Here is a 22,998-nt window from a genome sequence, read left to right on the forward strand (position 1 = left end):
TCTTTTTTCTGTATTTTGGAGCTCATTTCTCTTAGCGTCAACTTATGTGATCATATATACATAGCCATTGAGCAATTGCAATCATCTACTAGGACTATCTTAGACATACACTAATTATTACCAATAAAGGAGACCATAGAGTTTATGTTTCCTTTGGTCTGGCTCACTTCACTTAGTATGATTTTTTTCTGAGTCTTTCCATTTTCTTATGCATGGAGTAATGTCATTCTTTCTGATAGAAACAAGGAATTCCATTGTGTATATATACCACAATTCTTCATCCATTACTCTGCTGAATGGCATCTGGGTTGGTTCCATATTTTAGTTATGGCAAATAATGCTGCTATGAATATGGTTGTGCTGGTAGCTTTAGTATGGCCTTGTTTGTGATCCTTTGGGTAAATGTCTTGAAATGATAATTTTAACAAATACTTCTTTATCAGAGAATATTGGCTAAATTATTTCTATGAAGTTTTAAAATGGACAGTCTCTTATCAACTTCAAACAAGGTTAAAACCATCAAAAGAGATGAAAAAGTAGCAACTGAAGGTAAAAGAAATAATGAAAGATAATAGTCAAGAAGGAAACGTTTTTAATAAAAATATTTTTCTTCAAAATAAAATATTTAGTCCTATCTGTTTCTATGTATTTCTGACTATGCTTGATGTTAGTATGAAATTAAACTGCTCTAATACATTCTAACACTTTGTGATTGTAGTGAAGGTGTAGTTTTTGTTGGTATTTTTTTTATTAGTGTATAGTAGTCATTCAAACTAAGGGGGTTCATTATGATATTTCCATATATACAAACTATATATGTTTCTATCATACTCACTCTCCATTATTCTTTTTCAATCTTTCTTCTTCCCTTTCTCCCCACCCCTTCCACATCCTTTATAATCTCCCTTTTGCTTTCATATTTTCTTTCCTTGCTCTGGATTCCACATGACAAAAAATGTGTCATGATTGTCTCTGTAAGACTAGCTTGCTTTATTTAACATGATGATGTCCAGTTGCATCCACTTCCCTGCAAATGACATAAATTTCATTCAGTAAAACTCCCCGTGTGTGTGTGTGTGTGTGTGTGTGTGTGTGTGTGTGTGTGCCTGCCTGCCTGCTACATTTTCTTAATCCACATATCCACTGATGGGTAACTAGGCTTATTCCATAATTTACTACTGTGAATAGTGCTGCCACAAGCTTGGTTGTGCATCTGACTCTTTAATAAGCAATGTTGAATTTTGGGGTCACATTCTCAAAAGATTGCATGGAGTTCTATGTTTAAGTTGTTGCGGCACTTCCATACTGATTTCCATTATGACTACACTAATTTGCCTTTGTACCAGATGTGAATAAGGATTCCTTTTCTCCTACATTTTTGCCAGCATTTATTGTTTTCTTGATGATAGGCATTATGAATGAGCTAAGAAGGAATTTTAATTCAGTTTTGATTTACATTTCCCAGATGATTAAGGTGCTGAACCTTTTTTTATGTGCTAACATGGCCACCTGTACTTTCTCATTTGAAAAGTGTCTGGTTCTATTTGTCCATTTAATAGTTGAGTTATTTTCTTTTTTGTTGTTTATTTTAAGTTTTTTATATAGATAATAGCCTTCTATTTGATGAATATCTAGTAAAACTTTTCCCATTCTGTAGGCTATGTCTTCACTCCAATAACTATTTCTCTTTTGCTGTTGTAGAAGCATTTTATATTTTATATTTCCCTGTGTTTTCATTTTGACTTGATTTTTGACCAGGTTGAGAGAAAGATCAAGATTTAGTATTCTATGTGTGGATATCCAGTTTTCCCAGTACCAATTGTTAAAGAAATGTTCTCCCCCCACTCCCCCCAGATCTGTTTTTGGTAACTTTTTCAAGAATCAGATAGCTCCTGTCCTATTATTAATGCTGTTTTTGTTGTTAATTTTGTCTTTGTTACTATGGCTTTGTTTTATAGTTGGACTACAGGTAATTTGATACTTCTAGTGTTGCTCTTTTGCTAAGGATAACTTTTATCACTTGAGGTTTCTACATTTCTTTATGAATTTCAGAAATGATTGTTTTGTTTTATATTTCTGTGAAGAAGAGCATTGGAATTTTAATAAGAATTATATTTAATTTTTATATTGCTTTTGGTGATATGGACTTTTTTGGTAATATAACCATTTTTATTTTTTTATTGTAAAGGTGATATACAGAGGGGTTACAGTTAAATAAGTCAGGTAAAGAGTACTTTTCTTTTTGAATAGTGTCACTCTCTCCCTCATGTTCTCTCAGTTTGTCCCTTCTGACTCCTCTCCCTCCCAAGCTGTATAGTTCATTCTCAACATAGTGTCTATTGAGTATCTTTGCTGAATTGGTTCAACCTTTGTTCCACTCTTCCTGTGCTTCTCCTTTCCTCTCTCCAAATCAGATAAACTTATATATAAGACAATGGGAAAAGAAATAAAAAACAGTGACAAAAGGGAAAACAAACAGAAGAAAGAAAGAAAAGAAGAAAAAAAAGAAGCACAAACAGTATAATAAAAGCCTCTTGTTTCTTGGAGTTAATGTAATTTAACACATAAATAATAGGACCATTTTTAACAACATTTAGTTCTGTTCAACTTTGAATATAGGAAGTCTGCAATCTTTTGGTGTATTTTGAAATTTCTTCTTTTTCAGTGCTTTCAAAGTTGATTTTAGAGGAGTTTCACAACTTTGGTTATGCTAATGCCTAGCAATTTCATTTATTTTTTTATTTTAGACAATCATTAATAGGATTTTTTCCCAACTTCTTTTTTCAGCAACTTTGTTGTTTGAATATATTAATGCTACTGAGTTTCGTATACTGATGTTTCATGATACTTTGCTGAGAGTGTGTATCAGATCTAAGAGTCTTCTAGAGATATGTTTTGGACCTTGCAAGTATAAGCTCATATCATCTGCAAATAGACATAGTTTACTTCCTTCATTTGTGATATACATATACATACATACAAACATACATACATGAAAACATTACTGAAAAGGGGATGAATTTCCATTCCCATATAGAAGTTTAGGAGTGAAAAAAAATTGAGCTGCTTCTTTATATTTTATAATTGTATTTAGACCCTGACCTTTATTTTCCTTTTCTTTCATCCTCTCATACAATCAAGGCAATGAGTAGGTGTACTCTGGTATTGTCACCAGCCATTTCTATTTGTTGCTGCCAAGCTGTCTGGGGCATTCTACACAAGCCCTGTAGATCCAGAATCACTGAGATTGCATGTGCTTTTGTGCTGTCCCACTAGAATCTTTCATTAATGTGGTTTCCACCCCTTTCTGAAGCTTAGCCTTCTGTGTGAGACACTGTTCAGGAACAGATTTTGACTTTTGGTCTTTTATGAAGTACACACACCAACTCCCACTGTTCTATTCACATTTCTCTCCTTCTCCAACTATCTGAATGGAGGCAATATTCAAAAATAGCAAAATAAAAAGACAATACTTGAAAATAAATGCTCATTCACATGTACAAAGGAGAAATCCGAAAGTGCTCCACATATCTATTATTCAAAAAATGGACAAATACATTATGGCACATTGATGCAAAAAAAAAGGATAAAAAAGAGTGAGGAAAATCTGTGTGTTTTGGCATTGGAAAGTATACATGATACATCACTTAGTATAGAATATAATTTAAGAACTCATGTATATGACAATCCAGTCTGAATGAAAAATGTAAATATTTATGCATGTATGTGAATGCAAATAAATATATACCTGTGCTTTCTTATAAATGCAGAAAATGTTGAGAAATATCAGAATACATTCTTAATAGTGTTTATATCTTTAAAAAAATTAGCTGGATGAGAAATAAGAAAAGATGAATTTGGGGACTGGGAATATGGCCTAGTGGCAAGAGTGCTTGCCTTGTATACACAAAAAAGCCCTGGGTTCGATTCCCCAGCACCACATATACAGAAAATGGCTAGAAATGGTGCTGTGGCTCAAGTGGTAGAGTGCTAGCCTTGAGCAAAAAGAAGCCAGGGAGAGTGCTCAGGCCCTGAGTCCAAGCCCCCAGAACTGGCCAAAAAAAAAAAAAAAGAAACGAAAAGAAAAGAAAAGATGAATTTTATCCCTGTACTTAATAAGCTATTTCCATTTTTACAGCATACATGTTATTTGAAATTAATTGAAAATATCCATAAGATCTTTCCCATAATACAATCATTTGTGTCTGTTTAATAAATGGAAAAAATTAACTATTACCAGATAATAATTGTGTTGACATTACCAGGAGAATGATAAAAGTACTCTTTCAAAAAAAAAAATTGCTCCCGGGCTGGGGATATGGCCTAGTGGCAAGAGTGCCTGCCTCATATATATGAGGCCCTGGGTTCAATTCCCCAGCACCACATATGCAGAAAATGGCCAGAAGTGGCACTGTGGCTCAAGTGGCAGAGTGCTAGCCTTGAGCAAAAAGAAGCCAGGGACAGTGCTCAGACCCTGAGTCCAAGCCCCAGGACTGGCCAAAAACAACAACAACAAAAAAAAATTGCTCCCTTTAACACCTCTTCAGTAAACATTCTGTGCTAAACTATGCATTATTTTCCTTTCTGATGTCCATGGATTATCTTTATGTTTTACATTTTACTGTTCCTCAGTGAGTTGCTGCATGTTAGGACTGGAAAGAAATTACACAATTCTATTGAGCTTTTGAGAAATGTCTTTATGCTACTTAAAATTAAAGAATTTTCAGAGGTCTGTATACCATTTTTATAAAAGGTTACTTTTGCACCAATTATCTGGCTTTACCATTGCTTTATCAATTACATATACATATACAGAAAAAGGCTTTGAGGAGCAGAATTTTGAATTATGAAAGAAATTAATGGTGTACCAGGCAGGATGAGAAAGCCTATGCAAAATCACAAAACAGCACTAGGTAGGAAGGTAAGTATGAGCAACTACTACTGAAGCATTACAATACATGTAAGGGAATAACAATGAGAAGCATTGTTTCTCATGGGCAGCTGGCTCATGATGGTGTTCATTTATTATGCAAGGTAAGGGCACAACTAAATTAAAGTGAGATGTTCAGACATGCATTTAAAAAAGACCATTCTGGTTTTCACAGATAGGGCCATTTAAGATGATAAGAATAAAAGGCAAGAGTTGAGGTAAAAAGTTCTGACAGCAGCTCAGGCAAATGATGATGAAAACTCAAGCTAAGCCAGTAGATGTAGGAGAAATAAATTAAGCTCCAAAAGATATTTGTTATTTATGGTTTCAAATAAAATCAAGGGCATAAATTATAGAAGCCCGCACAAATATATCTGAGTAGTGGTCCTTAGTTGAGGATTTACAAAAATTAGAGTCAGTTAAAAAAATCTGGGGGAGGGCTGGGGATATAGCCTAGTGGCAAGAGTGCCTGCCTCGGACACACGAGGCCCTAGGTTCGATTCCCCAGCACCACATATACAGAAAACGGCCAGAAGCGGCGCTGTGGCTCAAGTGGCAGAGTGCTAGCCTTGAGCGGGAAGAAGCCAGGGACAGTGCTCAGGCCCTGAGTCCAAGGCCCAGGACTGGCCAAAAAAAAAAAAAAAAAAAAAATCTGGGGGAGTAATTAGGTGACTTTAGGTATGTAAGAAAGAGCTTTAAATCAGTATTATCTGACCACAGGTTTCAAACCCCAAATCTCTCACAACAATGTGTGAGACAAAGCTACACAATCGTACTAAAGAGAGCAAGTGAAATTGCTGCTAGTACCTGGAGAGCTTTTTTGAGTTCTTTTCAGTTTTTACTTTGACACCATCTATTGGGTTCTTCATTAGCGTCCTAACCTCCTCCTGACCCAGTTTATGCTCATTATTCCTCCCAATCCTGATGTGCCTGATAACATTATCTCTACAGCACACAGGTTTACAATGTTCTTTTCACCTTCATCTTCCTCTCTAATTATCCCCATGGAGTATTCCACCTCTGTCCTGGCTTTCCCTCCCACATCACAATAGTTTCCACTTCAGGTGCTCTCATATAACTGTACCTCTATACTCCTGTACATTGCATTTGGACTCCGTGTTCCAAAGTATAGTGTTGATCTTGTTCTTGTTTCAAATCTATCAAGGCTGGTAGAAATTTCAGTTAAGATTACTTTGGGTGAGCCAGACCCAAAGAAACATGGACTCTATGGTCTCCCTTACAGGGAATAATTAGCACAGGTTTAGGCAAATCACAGCAGAGGATCACAAGAGTCCAATAGCTATACCCTTATGAACACATAAGATGATGCTAAGTGAAATGAACTCCATGTTATGGAAACGATTGTTATATCACTGTTGTAACTACTTTCAATGTGCTATGTGTAACTGTAGCTTCTATTATTCATGATCTTCTTGTATCCCCTTCCTGTGGTTGTACCTACACTATCTCTGTATCTTATCTGAGTATATTGGAAACCATGTATACTGGTATTAGAACTAGGAAATTGAAAGGGAATACCAAAATCGAGAGATACAGGGCAAAAAAAGACAAACAACTACAAAAGCAATACTTGCAAAACTGTTTGGTGTAAATGAACTGAACAATTCATGGGGGGGAAAGGGAAAGGGGGAGGGGGGAGGGGGAATGAGGGACTAGGTAACAAACAGTACAAGAAATGTATCCAATGCCTAATGTATGAAACTGTAACCTCTCTGTACATCAGTTTGATAATAAAAAAAAGAATAAAGAAAAGTTCCTAGAACAAAAAAAGATTACTTCTGAAAACTCTAAAGCTCAACATATGTATGTATATATACATACATATATATGTATATATATGTATGTACATATATACATACATATATATGTATGTATATATATATGCCCATGTCTCATCCAGTTCACATGTAGATAGATACTGATGAAAATGTGTACTTACAGACCACAAAGAGAATGCTGAATAGCATCATTAATCCATCAGCAGCTTAGTGTAGGAGACTGGATAAGGTATGAGGTGTCCAGGCAATACTATACAATTCAATAATGAAGAAAAGGTCATCTTTTTGTATCAAATGTTAAAAACAGGCAACTCTAACTGATTTCATAAATCAAGAGAATATTAAGTGGAAAGAAGGAAGCAGTTACTAGGAAGGGACAGGGAGAGAAAGTCAGAACACTGGAAAATCTATATTATTTGACTTGTGTTGAAATTTTCTGCTGTTTTCACTTTGTGAAAATAAAAAATAAGCATACACACACACAAACATATCTTTCAATGACTCTCCATAATCCACCAGATAATGTCCACATCACAAATCCTGCAAGGCATGATTGTTCAAAGATTCACTGGGATCTCTTGTCAATCAATGTAGTCCACCTTCTCTTCTTCCAGTCATATCCTCTTCATCCTTGCTACACAGCTGCTCTAGAATACTTCATCAGCATGTAACTTGAAAGAAAGAAATAATTTCATTAAAATGATTAGAACTGGACACTGTGGTGGCTCAAACCTGTAGCCTTGAGAAGCTGAGATCAGGAAGATTGAAATTCCAGGGCATCCTAGGTCAGAAAGTCAACAAGATTGTATCTCAGTGGAAGAAAATGGGCATGGGGATGTGTGCCTATCATCTCATATAAGACAGGAAGGATGAAACAAGAGGATCACAGTGCAGGTGGAACCCTGGACATAAATCAAGATCCTATGTCAAAGCTGGGTGCCGGTGACTCAAACCTCTTAGCTACTCATGAGGCTGGATCTGAGGACTGTGGTTTAAAGTCATCCCAGGCAGGAAAGTCTGTGAAACCCTCATCTCTAATTACCCACCAAAAATAGCTGAACCTGGGATGATGGCTCAGGTGGTAGCGTTTTAGCCTTGAGAAAGAGAGCGAGATAGACAGACAGACAGACAGACAGACACACACACGAAATATAAAAAAGAGCTGCAGGTATGGCTCAGCAGAAGAGCATTTGCCTAACAAGCAAGAGGCTCTCCATTCAAACCTCAGTACTGATATATATATATATGTATATGTATACATATATATGAATTAAAATTAGAAATTGCTGAGACAACTTTATTTTTCAAGTTTCAAGGCATTATTGGGAAAAATCCTTTATAAAATTATTTTTTTCTCCAATTTCCTGGCATACTAAGAGACTTCAAAGTGTTTCAGTCCTAAGCTCAAGTCTACTCTGATGTAAGATCACAATTGTTTTATGTTTTGCCATAAAGCTTGCTGGTACTAAAAGACTCCACAGGAGAAAGTGAAGCAACACTGCATGCAGCCAGGGCTGGGAGCCCAATTTAGCTGTAAGATGCCTCTATGACTGGTAGGCAACAACCAAAACCACAGCAAAGTATTTTGCATAGATCTGTGTCAATGATGAATTCTGAGCAAATTGGTATGGATGCCAAAATTTCTAGTGAGATAGTCTATAACTGATAGTAATCATTGTGGTTTTAAGTGCCCACTGCGATGGAACAGAACAATTAGTCAGTCATTGGAGAACATGAAGTACCAAGTCCTGAGGGAGAAATCAATGTAGCAGAAGGAAATGGGCTAGGGTTTATGTTTTTATTTTTGTTTTTGGCCAAGTAGCTTGAGCTTTAAGGCAGGGCTTCTTCCATCTGACTGTGTAAACTTGGAGTTTGGAGCAGAAGTTGTACTCATGGGACTGTATGGAAGGCCAATATGCTGAAGCCATCTCTGTACTTGAATACAGAACACCTGTAACTTTAGTGCACATAAGACTTTTTTGGAGAGCTTATTAAAATGTGGATTCTGAGGCTCCAGCCTAAGGTATCCTGACTCAGTGTGAGGGTAGACTCAAAGCTCTGCATTTCCAAGAAGATTTCAAGTGACATACAGTTTTACAATAGTTCAGGAATAAAATGAATTCAGTGTTCTTTTTATCACCCAGGACAAGATATTGAATATGCTGCCAGTCTTGGTTAAAATGAGTTTAGGGACTCTGGAAGCATAATGCACAAGACACAGACATCAATTCCTATTGTGCAAGGTAGCAAATGCAATTTACTCCATTTTGGGGTATAGGCTAAAACTCGTAGTTTTGAGGGATGACAGGAGATTTCCTTCCAAGTCCACCCACGTAGTTATTGATAGAATTCTGGGTGATTTGTTTGAGCACCTCATATCCCTATTAGTTACAGACATAAGTTTCTTGCCACATGGGCTTCTTCTATGGAAAGCTCACATAAAGCTAGCAAATAAGAGAGAGGGGGTGACAGGGGTCACAGTATTTTGACAACCTACTTTCAGAAGCTGTTTCTTACCTTGATAGCATATTATACTCCTTGGAAGTTAGCCACTACCTTCATCCACACATTAGAGAAGAGAGCTAGTAACAAGGATGTGTTTATCATGAGGAAAAGATCATCATGGGATATCATATTGCCTACCACAAATATGCACCAATCTTTTTGCATGCTAAAGGATTTTTTGTATTTCTTAAATATTTATTTGATCCAAATATTTAACAACATTTCTAAAACAAAAATAGATCTTTCATCCTAGGATTGGTAAAGTCATCAGGAAACAAGCTGTTCTGGGGTATAGAGATGGGATGCTGATCCAGATTCAAAAAGCACGAAGAAGTTGGGTGAAGGTGGTGCACACCTGAATCCTAGCAACCCAGGGGGCTGAGGTCTAAGGAGCATGATTCAAAGCCAGCACAGGGAGGGAATATTGTGAGACTCATCTGTAATTAACCACCCAAAAACCTGGAAGTCGAGCCATGGCTCAAGTGCTCAATGTAGAGCATTAATATGGAGCACAAAAGTGTAGGGACAGCTCCTAGGCTCTGAGTTCCAGTCCTAGGAGTGGCACAGAAAAGAAAAAAAGAGCAAACAGTTTTCTTAGTTCCGGTGCCATCTGAATAGAGCTAATCAAGGAATCAGGGATAAAATAAGCACATTCTGAGTGGAGAGGAAAACAGATACAGAGGAAGATTTGATGATGTGAATCAACTGTGGTATTTAACAATTATCTACAATCTTATCAGATTCACTACACATTGTGGTTATTCTTTGTGAAGTTATTTTAAACTGATCAAAGTAATTTTTAAATAGTCTTATTATAATGAGTACATTTCTTCTTTTTTTTTTTTGAACAATTTCTCCCCTTTCTTTGCCTTCCTCCAATTTGAGCAGAGTATTTTTTAAAATTTTTATTGTTGTTTTAAAGGTAAATGTACAGAGGGCTTTCAGTTACATAGGTCAGGTAACGAGTGCCTTCTTTTTGGATAGTGTCACCCCTTCCCTCTCTCTCTCCCACCTGTTTTTCCCACCCATCCTCACCTACAAGTTGTGTAGTTCATTTTCAACATAGTGTCTAGTAAGTACCACTGCAGCATTTGTTTACCTTTGTCTCTCCATTTCTGTGACCCCTTTTACCTTCCCAAAGACAGATAAATAAACAAACTAGACAAAAGAAAAGAAAACAAAAACAGCAACAAAGAAAAAACCTGGTTTCCATTTCTTAGAGTTCATTTTCATAAGTATTATTTTATATGATCAGAGCTACATAGGCATTAAGCTTCTAGGAGTATTTTCCTCTATGAGTATTCTGCTCTAAGAGTATCTTCTTTTGGTCTCACTATGTGTGAATGCCTAGAGACCCAGAGTATTTTTTAAATATCCTGTTTATAATTAATTCTATTTTCTCAGACATTTTTCCTAAATTTGATCCTTCGGGATGGCTTGGGCCTGAGAACTCTGCATATTTTCTCTCTATCTACACAACCATATTGCTCTCTTTTCAAATTTGCTTCTATTAAAAGTGATATTCTGGGGATTAGACTACAGAATCCTAAAGACAGAGCAGATTGAACAATTATGGATCAATTTTGCTAGCCTCATTAGTCCAACTTGATAACTAAATTAAAATTAAAAGATTTCTTTATCCCCCCCCCACACACAAAAGGAAATGCAATGGAAAGTAATTAGATTATTTTGACTCTCTTACTTCCTGTAGCCATTGAGTTAATACAGGTTAATATTAACATACTTAATGTAATTAACATCAATTTTCCTGATAATCAAGGTGAGAAATTTCATTTGCAATATTCTAGAAGGGTGCTTGATATGTAATCTTCATTTTCACAAAATAAAACTTTGTTATTTTCCAAGAAGGATGTAAGGGTAAATAACCACATGCAACCTTAGTAAAGAGATCTTATTGTTCCTAGAGCACATATATACATTACATTGATAGTCTGACTGGTTTTTAAACTTCTTATTATGAAGAATTTTGAACATAATGAAGAATAAAAAGAAGAGATCCACCATCCTGTTCTAATGGTGATCAAAACAAGGCTAATCTTTCAATACTTATATACCTAACAACTCCTTTTCCATATTTGAGGTTTATTTCAGATACTATGCCATCTTAATTGATGTATATTTTAATACATACCTCTAAAGAAGAAGCAGATATTATTTTCAAACAAAATCATAGTACTACTTTTGTCAGAACAAAAAGCAATATTATTTCATTATTATTATTAAATATTTTGTATTTTGGTCTTATATTTACTTTCTTTTCATAGTGAGATAGACAGTGGCTTTCAGGGATGATTTTACTCACTGGCTGACATTTGACAATGACTGGAAATACTTTTGGTAGCAGTGGAATTGGTGAGTGTTATTGGTATTTAAGGGTAGGGGACAGAGATGATGGCAAACATGTAAGAGAATCTCCCTACAGGAAGGAACTGCTTGTTGCTGAATATCAGCAGTGATACTGTGCAGAGTGAGGGAGAGGAAGAGAGAAGCAGCAAGGAAGGAAGAAAGGAAGGAAGGAAGGAAAATAAGTAGCAATTACCAAAATCTTATAAAATAAGGAAGAAACAAAATAAAAGCCACTTTAATAGCAACACTAAAGATTTATAATTGAAAAGATTGTTATTCTGATCAAAATGGCTCCATAAATTAAATGTAACTTTATTAATTTTTAAGATGTAATAGTCAATGGAACTCCTATCTGCACTCAAAGGAAGTAATATACAAGATGTTTCATAAATGATAGACAGAACTCATGTTCTACAACCAATAAAATCTATAAAAATTACTTTGAATTTGCCCAATAAGAGTCCATTGGTAATGGATTTCTTTTTTCTGTAAAGAGATCCTGTGAATGCTAGCAATGCTTGTGGCATGTTTTTGCAATGGAAACTGGTATCAGTTACTTCAGTACAGACAGAACTCTGTTCATTAATCTCTACATAGAACCCCTGGCAATAATTTACCTAGCAGCACTGTAATTCACACAGATCAAAGCAGCATTATTTAAATGTGTCCAGAGGGCAATTTTTAGCTCTGTCCCTTAGACTGTAAAGGAAAAAAAATCCACCACAAAAAACATTGGTTTGCTTTAAGATACAAAACATACTACACTGTTTAAACTCACACAAGTTCCTCCTGTTATCAGGAAGGAACCTTCTCTATGTCCCAAATATTCTAACTTTTGAGATACATATAGAAACAACAGCATTTTAAACGAAGCAGCAATTCATTTAAATTAAACTTGCATGTGAACTAAAATCTGGAAAGGAAATGGCTGAAGAGAGACTGTGGTTGTTATAGAATGTGCCTGCCTCCTTCAGCTTGCAGACAAGTGAAGTCCAACTCTGAAATCTCATGCAATTTGTATACCAAGCTCCTCCTTTCCTGCAATCTCCTTTTCCATTGGTAAAATTCTTTTGCAGGGTCATGTAGGGATCCCACCCCTTCTCAGTGTTTTCACTCTGAAGCTCTACACAACTTTACACCTGAATGAACGCCAAACCTCTGTGGATATATAAAGGGAACCTTGAGGAGGAATTTCACAGTTACAGTGCAGAAGCAGAGGGAAGGGAATTAACCAGCTCTTCAGCCAAGCAAATCCTCTACTCACCATGCTTCCTCCTGCCATTCATTTCTATCTCATTCCTCTAGCATGCATCCTCATGAAAAGCTGTTTGGCTTTTAAAAATGATGCCACAGAAATCCTTTATTCACATGTGGTTAAACCTGTTCCAGCACACCCCAGCAGCAACAGCACGCTGAATCAAGCCAGAAATGGAGGCAGGCATTTCAGTAACACTGGACTGGATCGAAGCAGTAAGTGTTGTTTTACTTATACAGAATTTTGTTCGTTTGGTAGTTTGTTGTCTTTTCTGGTAGCATTTGATCACATTCCTGTGGAATTGTTTCCTGGCTAACTAACCTGAACCATATATATTTTGCAAAACAATCTGGGAGCAATCACTGCATGTGTGTAGGCTGGTATTCTTCCTTAGGTAGTGATTTTAGATTTAACCTAATGAAAATAGTGGCTTGATAATACAAGCATAGGCTTAAAAAAAATCAAAAAGCCACAGAGAAAATATAGCCAGGAATTAAACTGTTGCTTCTTTGAAACTGCAAAATGAGAAATTTTTAAAAAGTATTGTTTTAATAGCTTAATTTCTGGTTTATTTCTGGTGTGTACAATTTTGATAGTGTACAAAAGCAGAAACTTTCAGAGAAAAATGTAGATTTCTAAAATATGCCTAGTGAAATAATATACTTTTTTGGTGATGCTCATAGCTAAGTCAAATGTTTAGGCAATTTTATATGTCTGTGAAAGATTGGAGAGGTTTTTTTGTAACTTAAGAGTTTTAAAATAACAGTACACTAAAGTTTTGTATAAAGCATTGTTTTATCCTTTTTTGTTGTTTAATTGACACCTTAATTGGCCACTGTTTAGAAGAACTCAGATTTCTTCAGCTAACTTCTGTTTTTCATTCTTTTTCTTTAGAAAGTCCACATGTTAATAAACAGGCTTTAAGAGAGACAGAGAAACTTGCACAAGAATGCCTCCCCCGCCTTAGACTTTCTTCAAGTATTAAAGTAGTTTTGACCTTTAGAAAGTCAGAGAGACATGACTGTTAATACCTTCTGAAGAATACCAAGGTGTTTGCACATACATGAAGGTGGTTTGTCTTAATTCCATAGGAAATATCTCATGATTATTAGATCATTGAGACATGTGATAGGTATTCATTGTCAAGGACTGAACTGTCACCAAGGAAACAAGTCAGAGTCATCTCCAGCTATGTCCAGGTGCCTTCCTGAAGCAGCTGCAGGAAGGTGAACAGGCTTCAGAAATAAGCAAATTGAGCATGCTGTCCAGCTAGATCATTTACTTTTTAATTTCAACCCCAAGTCTCCATATACATGCCTGTATGTATGTACATAGTGTACAACTCCCAGATCCCCCCTAAACTGTTTCTCTCTTACTTCATGAGTACTAGGGGGGTGCAGAGATTAAGAAAAACTTCTAAATCACTTTATACTTTGAATTAGCTTTCAATCACCCAAGTAGAACCACTTCAGCATCTTTTATTACTTACATTTTTATGCTTCTAGGCATTAATTTTTCTCTTTCCTGGCTAGTAAGCATTGGTGACAGACAGTTCTCCTGAAGTTTAGGTGTGAAGCAGTGGTAAGAAAAACTTCAAATATCTCAAGATTAATTTTTATTTTACTCATACAAGGCATGTAATAAGAAGAAACCAATTAGAGAACATAACTTATCAAATCCAAGTAATTAAAACAAAAAAGTTTGCCTTGACTGCTCTCCAGGAAATGAGCACTGTAGTTCCTTTTGCAGTTGTAAATCAGACATCTTAGGTCTTTTTCTGCCATAAAATTCATGGAAATGTAGCCAAGTTGTTATGGCAACCATACGTTCCTGATTTAAGGGCTTTTATATTCTTTAAATTTTGAGTTGTGGTGGCCTTTTGCATTTCAAACATTTTGGCGTTTATGTTTTTAAAGACATAGCTTGGGAATTTATGTCCCAAATGTCATGATTAAGTTAGCAATGTCAAATGTCAGAGGTTGTGTCCATATGTGTGTGAAATTCTATGCATCTGAATTCCATAATTGAAATAAAATATTACAGATTGCACAGGCAGTGTACACAAAGTTTAAATACTTTCCACATTTTCTCAACAGATTAAAAAAATCCTAATTAAAAGCACTTGCAGACATTAACCAATATGACCCATGAGAAAGAGAATTTAAAGCAAGCTCTTTGAAGGATGAATATTTATACATAAATAGCAGAGCTGCTAAAACCCTTATTGAGGAATGAGACTAAGAATGTGTGATTTTCAAATACTCTAAGATTCGGTTCGTTAATATTATAAATGAAAAAAGTACCAGCCCTAGACTTTTGTTTTTGCACCTATAAAAAAGTTAGAACAGAGTGCCTGTAGCAAATATGTAGGCAGATTTTTTTTTTTTTTTTTGCCTTGACAACCAAGTAGATTTTTCCCTTTCTCTTTCTTTGGAATTTGCTATAATTTTGACATTTTACTTATCATTGCAAATTACTTTCGGGGGGTGGAGGAGTTGCTTTTGATTTTTGTCTCTGATGTACACTCTTTTCTGTTCCCTGCAGGTCGCGTTCAGGTGGGTTGCCGGGAGCTGCGTTCCACCAAGTACATCTCTGATGGCCAGTGCACCAGTATCAGCCCTCTGAAGGAGCTGGTGTGTGCCGGTGAGTGCTTGCCTCTGCCAGTGCTCCCTAACTGGATTGGAGGAGGCTATGGCACCAAGTACTGGAGCAGGAGAAGCTCCCAGGAATGGAGGTGTGTCAACGACAAAACACGCACGCAGAGAATCCAGCTGCAGTGTCAGGATGGCAGTACCCGCACCTACAAGATCACGGTTGTCACCGCCTGCAAGTGTAAGAGGTACACCCGGCAACACAACGAGTCTAGCCACAATTTTGAGAGCGTGTCCCCTGCCAAGCCAGCCCCACATCACAGAGAGAGGAAGAGAGCCAGCAAATCTAGCAAGCACAGCATGAGTTAGAACTCAGACTCTCAGACTGGACTAACTTAGTAGACCATCTGCTTTACAGATTTGATTGCTTGGAAGACTCGAGCCTGCCACTGCTATTTTGCTCACTTGAAAGTATAGGCTTTCAGCTTTGATCAAACCCAGAAAGCTGTCCTAAGTATCAGGACCTTCTCTGGGAATAGCTTTTTCCTTTTCAAGTTTTTTTCTTCTTCAAAATGTATGAGTGCAATTTTACATTTTAATTCCATGCATCCTGTAGTTTTAACTCCTCATCATTCTTAAAAGACTATCGATACTATGTAAATGACTGAAACATTAAATTTGAAAACAGAAAAGGGTCTCTCTTACTCTCTGTTTCCATTCCTGAGCCCCTCCCCACTCTTTACAAATAAAAACCCTTCAAAACTGAAAAGAAGTGTCGCCATGAATCCCCACAGGAACATTGCAGAAAGGTGCTTTTTGGGGTCATTTTAATGAGAATAGCTTAGCAGTCTTGAGTGGTCTTCCTTTAAAGGAAAGAGGAAGACTTTGTGGCATATCACTTAAAAAATATGCCCTGTAGCTTTCTCCAGCTGCACGGTACAAAATTATACCCTGCATGCTGACCCTGGCTTGGAATGGAATCCCAGAAATGCATGGCAGTAGCTAATAAGTAAAGCTGATTATTTATTTGTCAATGTTGTTATTTAATGAGCTTTCACATGTGATTTTTTTCAAAATGTTAATTTTTTAGTGTTTTGAAGCTTGTCATGTACCTAAAATATTTTCCTAAATGATTTGTGCTTGATCTAGAAAATATGAAAATACATGTTGTAGATATGTAAAATAAGTATTTTAGTCGCCATATTACACACATTTCATCATTAACTTTATCAACAGTGTGGATCTTTAAAAATTAATAAGATGCTTTGGAAAGCTGAAATATGTATCACTTTCTTAGTCTGTGCAATCAGGTGACTTAACTTTCAACTTCATTGGTTTCCTTGAACAAAAATAAACACTGCTAAAAGTTATTGTCCTTGTCTCTGTGTTATAAAGTGATACTTGTTTGCACACCTTATAGAATAAAAATATACTTTTTCTTGCTATTTTGGTGGTGGTGTTGGAAGGGAACCCAGGGCCTTGTACCTGCTCAGTATCCACCCTACTGTTGAGCTACATCTCCAACACAGTCAAACTTCCATAGGAATACAGAGGGTGGGGGCCGAGAAAAAGAGAGAAATATGCACACAGAGAAATACAGAGAAAGAGGGGAGGGGAGAAAAGAAATACACAGAGGAAAAAAATACAGTCAGACAGAGACAAAACTCTGGTAGAGGGGTGGTTAAGAAAGGTGGCCTGCCATGTTGTCTATGTATCAGACTTTAATATGGAGTTCACGTCTGCTGCGCAAGTACAATCACCAAGAAGGAGATATTACAAAGCTTCCATCCCAGTTGCATCAGAATTTCTGGAGTTATACAGGAATTGGTGATGTGCAGATAAGTTTGATTAAGAAAAGGAATTGTGGGGGCTGGGAATTTGGCCTAGTGATAAAGTACTCGCCTCATATACATGAAGCTCGGGTTCCATACCTCAGCGCCACATATATAGAAAAAGCCGAAAATGGCACTGTGGCTCAAGTAGTAGCGTGTAAGCCTTTGATAAAAAGAAGCCAGGTCCTGAGTCCAACCAAGCCCCAGGACTGGCAAAAAACAAAACAAAAAGAAAAGAAATTGTGACAAAAATCAGTATCTATTTTTGAGTAACTTTGGATATTATGGTATGACTCCCAAATAAAAAAGTTTAACAAGCTGGGCGCCAGTGACTCACGCCTGTAATCCTAGCTACTTAGGAGGCCGAGATCTGAAGATTGCGGATTGAAACCAGCCTAAGCACAAAGTCCTGAAACGCTAATTTCCAATAAAGCTACTTTAAAAAGGCCAGAAGTGAAGTTGTGGCTCAAGTGGTAGAACACTAGTTTTGAATGAAAGAAGTTCAGACATGTCCAATTTAAATCCCCAGACTGGCACATACACACAAAGAAGGAAAATAAGATTAAAACACCAACAATACAATCCCAAACTAATTCTTCTGTGTTCCTAATGCTATCTTATTACTGTATATTAAGCAACATGAGCACAATCTTGGGCCAGATAATAGGGTTAAATTATTAACATACTAATTCAATCAAATGATGAACTCCATATCTATAAACAAAGAAAATCAAAGAAGTTGGATAATATATATTAATAAGATTTCCTGGGATTTTTGATTTTGGAGCAAAGGGGGGTCCTTCATACCTTTAAACATTTTTTTTTCATTACATAGTTGTTCTTTTTTTTCAAGATGGAAAGATTTCTATTCACAGATCAGAAAGGTAAATTATTTTAAACTTCCCATATTACTAAAAATGATATACACACTCAAAGCAATTTCTAACGAAGTTCTTCACCAAAGAAATATAAAACTAATTCTGCATATATTTTAGATATGAGGCCTTTGTCCCAGTCTGTGGGCTTTCTGTTTATCTTGCGAGCTATGTCCTTTGCCGTGCAGAAGCTCTGCAGTTTGATGCAGTCCCATTTGAACAACATCTCTTTGATGTGTAGTATTTCTGGGTCTTTGTTAAGGAAGTTCCGTCCTGCGCCAAGGAGCCCAAGTGTTTCTCCTACTCCTTCCTTTGGTGTTTTCAGGGTGTGTGTTTTGATTTCGAGGTCTTTAATCCATTTGAAATTGATTTTTTTTTCAAATTTTTATTATCAAACTGATGTACAGAGAGGTTACAGTTTCATACGTTAGGCATTGGATACATTACTTGTACTGTTTGTTGTTCTTTTTATAACTAAAAATTCAAAAAGAAATCTAATCTATATTGTATGTGCTACATATATTACATATAATATATAAAATATAATATAAGTAAATAAATAAGGACCTTGATATTATCTCTCATTTATAATAGGTAGAAAAGTTTTAATATAAAAACAAAACTCTGGATTTTATAATAATGTCAAATATTATACCACTAAATGAAAGAATGACAGTTTACTACTATTTGCAGTCTCAACAACTGATATTTTTACATTGTAACTTATCAATACTTAGGCTATTCATAAGCATATTGTAGATTGAGTAAGCCAAGTATTTATTATCTCATGTGTTTATTTACTTGTTCAACCTCAACATGAAATCTTTAATAAAAGATAAAGATAACAGATAATATCAGATAATTTATCCATTTATTTTTTGTCATAGCATTGTCTGTAGAACTCATTTGGAATGGCCGCAAGAATGACTGTGTCCTACAGTTCAAGGCCTAGAAAAGATTTGGCCTATAATGGCTTTTCATCATGAAGAAGACCATGGCTATTACTAATAAAACAGTGAAGAAAAAGTTTTGGTGAAAAAATGTTAGAAAGCCTCACAACTGATGTATTAGAAATACTTCATGAATGTACTGAGAAATAGGAAGTGACACAAAAGAAGGTTCTAAATAAGACCTCTGTAGTCTCTGCTGAACCAAGAATTGGAACTGTTTCTCATGGTCACATTCAATATGCTGATCCGTTTCAGGCTGTGTTACATTGGTGATGTGTTCATTGCATGGCATTTAACATCAAATGAGAGCTAAAGGTCAGTGATCAATGGAAAATGCCTGAGATAAAATCTATTTCTCAGTGAAGTCACAATTAAAAGTCAACTAAAGCAGTAGTTGTCCAGTTATTTAAAAATGATAAAAAAAAAAGCAATTGTATCTGAATTGCTGATTGTATTTCAGTCCTTTTTTTTTATCCCGTTAACTTACATGTTCCAATCTGATAAACTACACATAATTTTTATTATGACCTGAATAACTATCATATTGAGTGGTGCATTAGGATAATTTGAGCAAAGCATCACTTCCAGTATACTTTCAAAATATCTATCCATCAGTATGTATGCTAATCAAGTTTATTTTGGCCACAACGGATAAATAAATTTTTTGAGTGACTTGGTAGACACACAGAAACAGAGATAGATAAATACCAGGGGTGTGTGTGTGTGTGTGTGTGTGTGTGTGTGTGTGTGTGTGTGTGTTATAAGCATAATGAGGGAAAATTGATAACACTTGGAAATATTTGTTAGTGCAAAAATGATAATTCATTCTGTAACCTGAACTCAATAATTTAATTGTTTTAATTTGTTATACAGACTTAAAAGAAAAAAATGTCTGCTGGGTGGTAAGCAAGGGGTTATAAAAGAGTTAACTGAAATGTAATAGAATCTATAGAGAGCGCAAATAGTATAATTCTTTAAATAGACTAAGTCAAAGCCCAAAAAAATAAGTTCCAGGAAATGGAAAGTTGCAAGAGGGGAGGGTGGAGCCAAGGGCAGAGTGGTAGAAGAATAAAGGGGAGAGAATACAGGCAAGAATTCATTGTGTATACCACAGAATTAGGAAATATAAGGGAGCCAAAGGTGGGGTGAAGATGTTGAAGTACACTTAGACTGCTTTGGTAAATGGCAAAATATTTATTATATAACCAAAAATTAAGTAAGGGAAGGGGGGTGGGGGGGCAAAATTGTTGAAAGGGATGACACTGATTAAGATGCACTTTTTTTGTAAACCACTTTGGTGAATGGCAACTCGTTTGTACAACTATTTAAAGATAATAAAAATATTTTAAAAAAGGAAAAATATTTGGCAAGGTTTTGGTGGAATCTTCATAGAAGGTCAGAACGTCAGTGAGCAACTGATTTAGTATCATCACTGCTTATTATTGTATATTTCCTTCCCTCAAGTGCAGATAGAAATATCTTCCCACAATGCTTCACTGGAGCTTGTTTAAATATATTTCTATGTTATGTTTAACTGAAATGAGTCTAGAGTTTTCAAAGGAGGCATACATTTGTCTACTAGAATACTTTCTTACATCCACAAAGAGAGATCTGCTGGAAGAGACATACCAACACACATTTTCTCATCAGTATGATTTTCATTTCCAGGTGTGTTACCATCATTGCTATAGCAATGTAGTACATTGTCTTATATTTTGCAAGTTGTCTTAAAAAGCTTTAGAGTATAATTGCTGCAGAAATCTTAGTGAGGAGATCTTTCAGTTTCCAGGTTTAAGGACTCATTAAAATGAAATAATACAAAGATGAGTGCATAATTATTTCCAGAGCAAATTTAGACTGAGTGATAGTTTATCATCAGCACTGGCTGACTTGCTGAAGGATTTATTTTCTGTTAACAAATGAGTGAAGCAGTTTGGTGGATTCTTATGAAAGAACTTGAAATATTTTCCCTTTAACTTTAGTAACTGCAAACCAAGAATGATAGTGTACTATTAATTTCAATTTTAGCCATGGTATTAGATGCTTGAGACAGACTCTAAATTGAATGACATTGTCAGTAGTCAGACATATTTGGCCAAAATTTATTTTACTGAAATGGATCAAGAGTTTGTTATGTCTTAAGAAGGAGTTACTGTTAAAGAAAAGGCCAGAAATAGACTCTTTGTTTGAAATTTATTAATAAAATGTATGCAAATATAAACATGTTTCATTACAAAATTGCCAAGTTAGCCACAGAATGACTGAGTTCTTCCATTTACTGATTTGTTAGTCTATATGTGGCTTTGAAGATAGTCTAAAACATTGAAATACACCATCCAGTAACCAGAATGAAAACAAATCCCATTGTAATAACTAATATGTGCTCTATTTGGAATTAAATAGTTGATAATGTTTGCTGACTCCAGTATTATGCATAATTCTTAACCTGGTGTCTTTTCTTACTTTTCATACATATCTTAAAAGCTATAAAACAATTGCCTTGGCTTTTAAAACATTTCTTGAGATTAAAGGGTCAAAAGAAACTTTTTTGTCACAATTTTCTCCTTGATTTTCAAAAATTATCTCTAGGTATACAAAGACATTTAATTCAACATGTCAGCTTATGAGTACAATGCATCGTGGTCAATGTCACCCCTTTCATCACTCTCTCCATCTCTTCTAATCCCACACACCGATTCCCTCAATTTACCTGGCTTCATTTTCACATGAGTAGGTGGAATATTATGCCTGTATTTTCCCATACCATCTGACCCCCCCCCTCCCATACACACACCCTTCCCTCTAACAACACAAGTTCCAGATTCCTAGTCTTCATTTCTGTGATCTGTTCATTATTCAGATGATTTACACATTGAAAGTCTACCCCATGTATACCATTAGCTAAAATGTTTGTGTACAGATGCATGTGACCCTGTATATGTTTTTATGTATATTTATAATTTAGATCTAACTTCCACATATGAGACAAAAGTGTTCTTTGTCTCTCTGAGCCTAATTTACTTCAGTTAATACAATTTTATTTATTGCATGTCAAAGAGAGATAACTACCTAATACACTTAATTGAGCAAAGAATTAGCATTTTGTTTGCTTTTGGATCTTATTTTTCCTGTGAGTTGATTAGTTTTGGTTTCCTGAGTATACCAAGGAAACAAAATTTTATTCTAAATCTGTGAACTAGTTTGATATTTAAAAAATAACAAATGAAAATTTCAATTTGACTCGTCTGCAATGAACTTCAAGAAGTGTGAACTTGAAAATAGATCTGTGATATGACTGTGCACTTACTATGGTAGAGGGTAAACTTATGCTTGTTTCTTAAGATTCCTAAGTCTCAGTTATGTCATCAGTACAGAAAGGGAGCTCTGAATACATAATGTCTAAAATGTCTTTGAGCTCTAAGTCTATACTATTCAACATTATGATCACATTCCCAGTTATAATGGTACCCACAAAAGTAGATGTTTGACTGCAACCTATAATAGAAGTAGATTTTATCGTGAAACAATGATATGTTGGAAAGTTTTCATTTAAAAAATGTTTGAGAACACAATTGATATAAGCATAGTAGTAATATTTCTAGAAAACGTACTTTATGCTCCTAGAAAGTTCATTAACAAAGTCCTTCAATTATTGCAAGCTAAGTCTGTGTCTGCTGGGTTGTGAGAAGACAATTGTGAACAAATGTCAATCCAATTTAGGAAATAAATACTCTGTTGCAAATTAAAAACATATAATCCCATTCTTAGGAATATATTACCTGAGTTGTACTTTAAAAAGCAAGAATATATTCCAGAGGAAGTTTTCATATTGTTATGAATAACAAAGGTAAACTATAGCAAATAATAATAGCATAGTAAAAAAGGTATCTTTCC

General features: G+C 35.5%; 1 protein-coding gene across 2 annotated transcripts; it reads left to right on the forward strand.

The window, feature by feature from the left end:
- Positions 1–12,728: 12,728 nt before the first annotated feature.
- On the forward strand, positions 12,729–22,774 carry Sostdc1 (sclerostin domain containing 1). Of its 2 annotated transcripts, XR_007210050.1 has the most exons (3): positions 12,729–13,071; positions 15,401–16,743; positions 22,764–22,774. XR_007210050.1 is itself a non-coding variant. In XM_048339745.1 (2 exons), exons 1-2 carry the CDS (start codon positions 12,867–12,869, stop codon positions 15,814–15,816), a joined length of 621 nt encoding a protein of 206 aa, XP_048195702.1. In that variant the 5' UTR covers positions 12,729–12,866; the 3' UTR covers positions 15,817–16,817. The 2 variants fall into 2 exon arrangements, 1 of the variants encoding a protein (XP_048195702.1); XM_048339745.1 differs by lacking the exon at positions 22,764–22,774 and having other exon boundaries at positions 15,401–16,817.
- Positions 22,775–22,998: the final 224 nt, after the last annotated feature.

The sequence above is a fragment of the Perognathus longimembris genome, chromosome 2 (assembly GCF_023159225.1).
Source record: "Perognathus longimembris pacificus isolate PPM17 chromosome 2, ASM2315922v1, whole genome shotgun sequence".
Classification (NCBI taxonomy): domain Eukaryota; kingdom Metazoa; phylum Chordata; class Mammalia; order Rodentia; family Heteromyidae; genus Perognathus; species Perognathus longimembris.

Bases quoted from the DNA above. Each gene is read 5' to 3' on its own strand.
- Sostdc1 (XM_048339745.1), top strand. From the start codon at position 12,867: ATGCTTCCTCCTGCCATTCATTTCTATCTCATTCCTCTAGCATGCATC. The intron at 13,072-15,400 runs GTAAGTGTTGTT...TGTTCCCTGCAG, and splicing joins CACTGGACTGGATCGAAGCA to GTCGCGTTCAGGTGGGTTGC.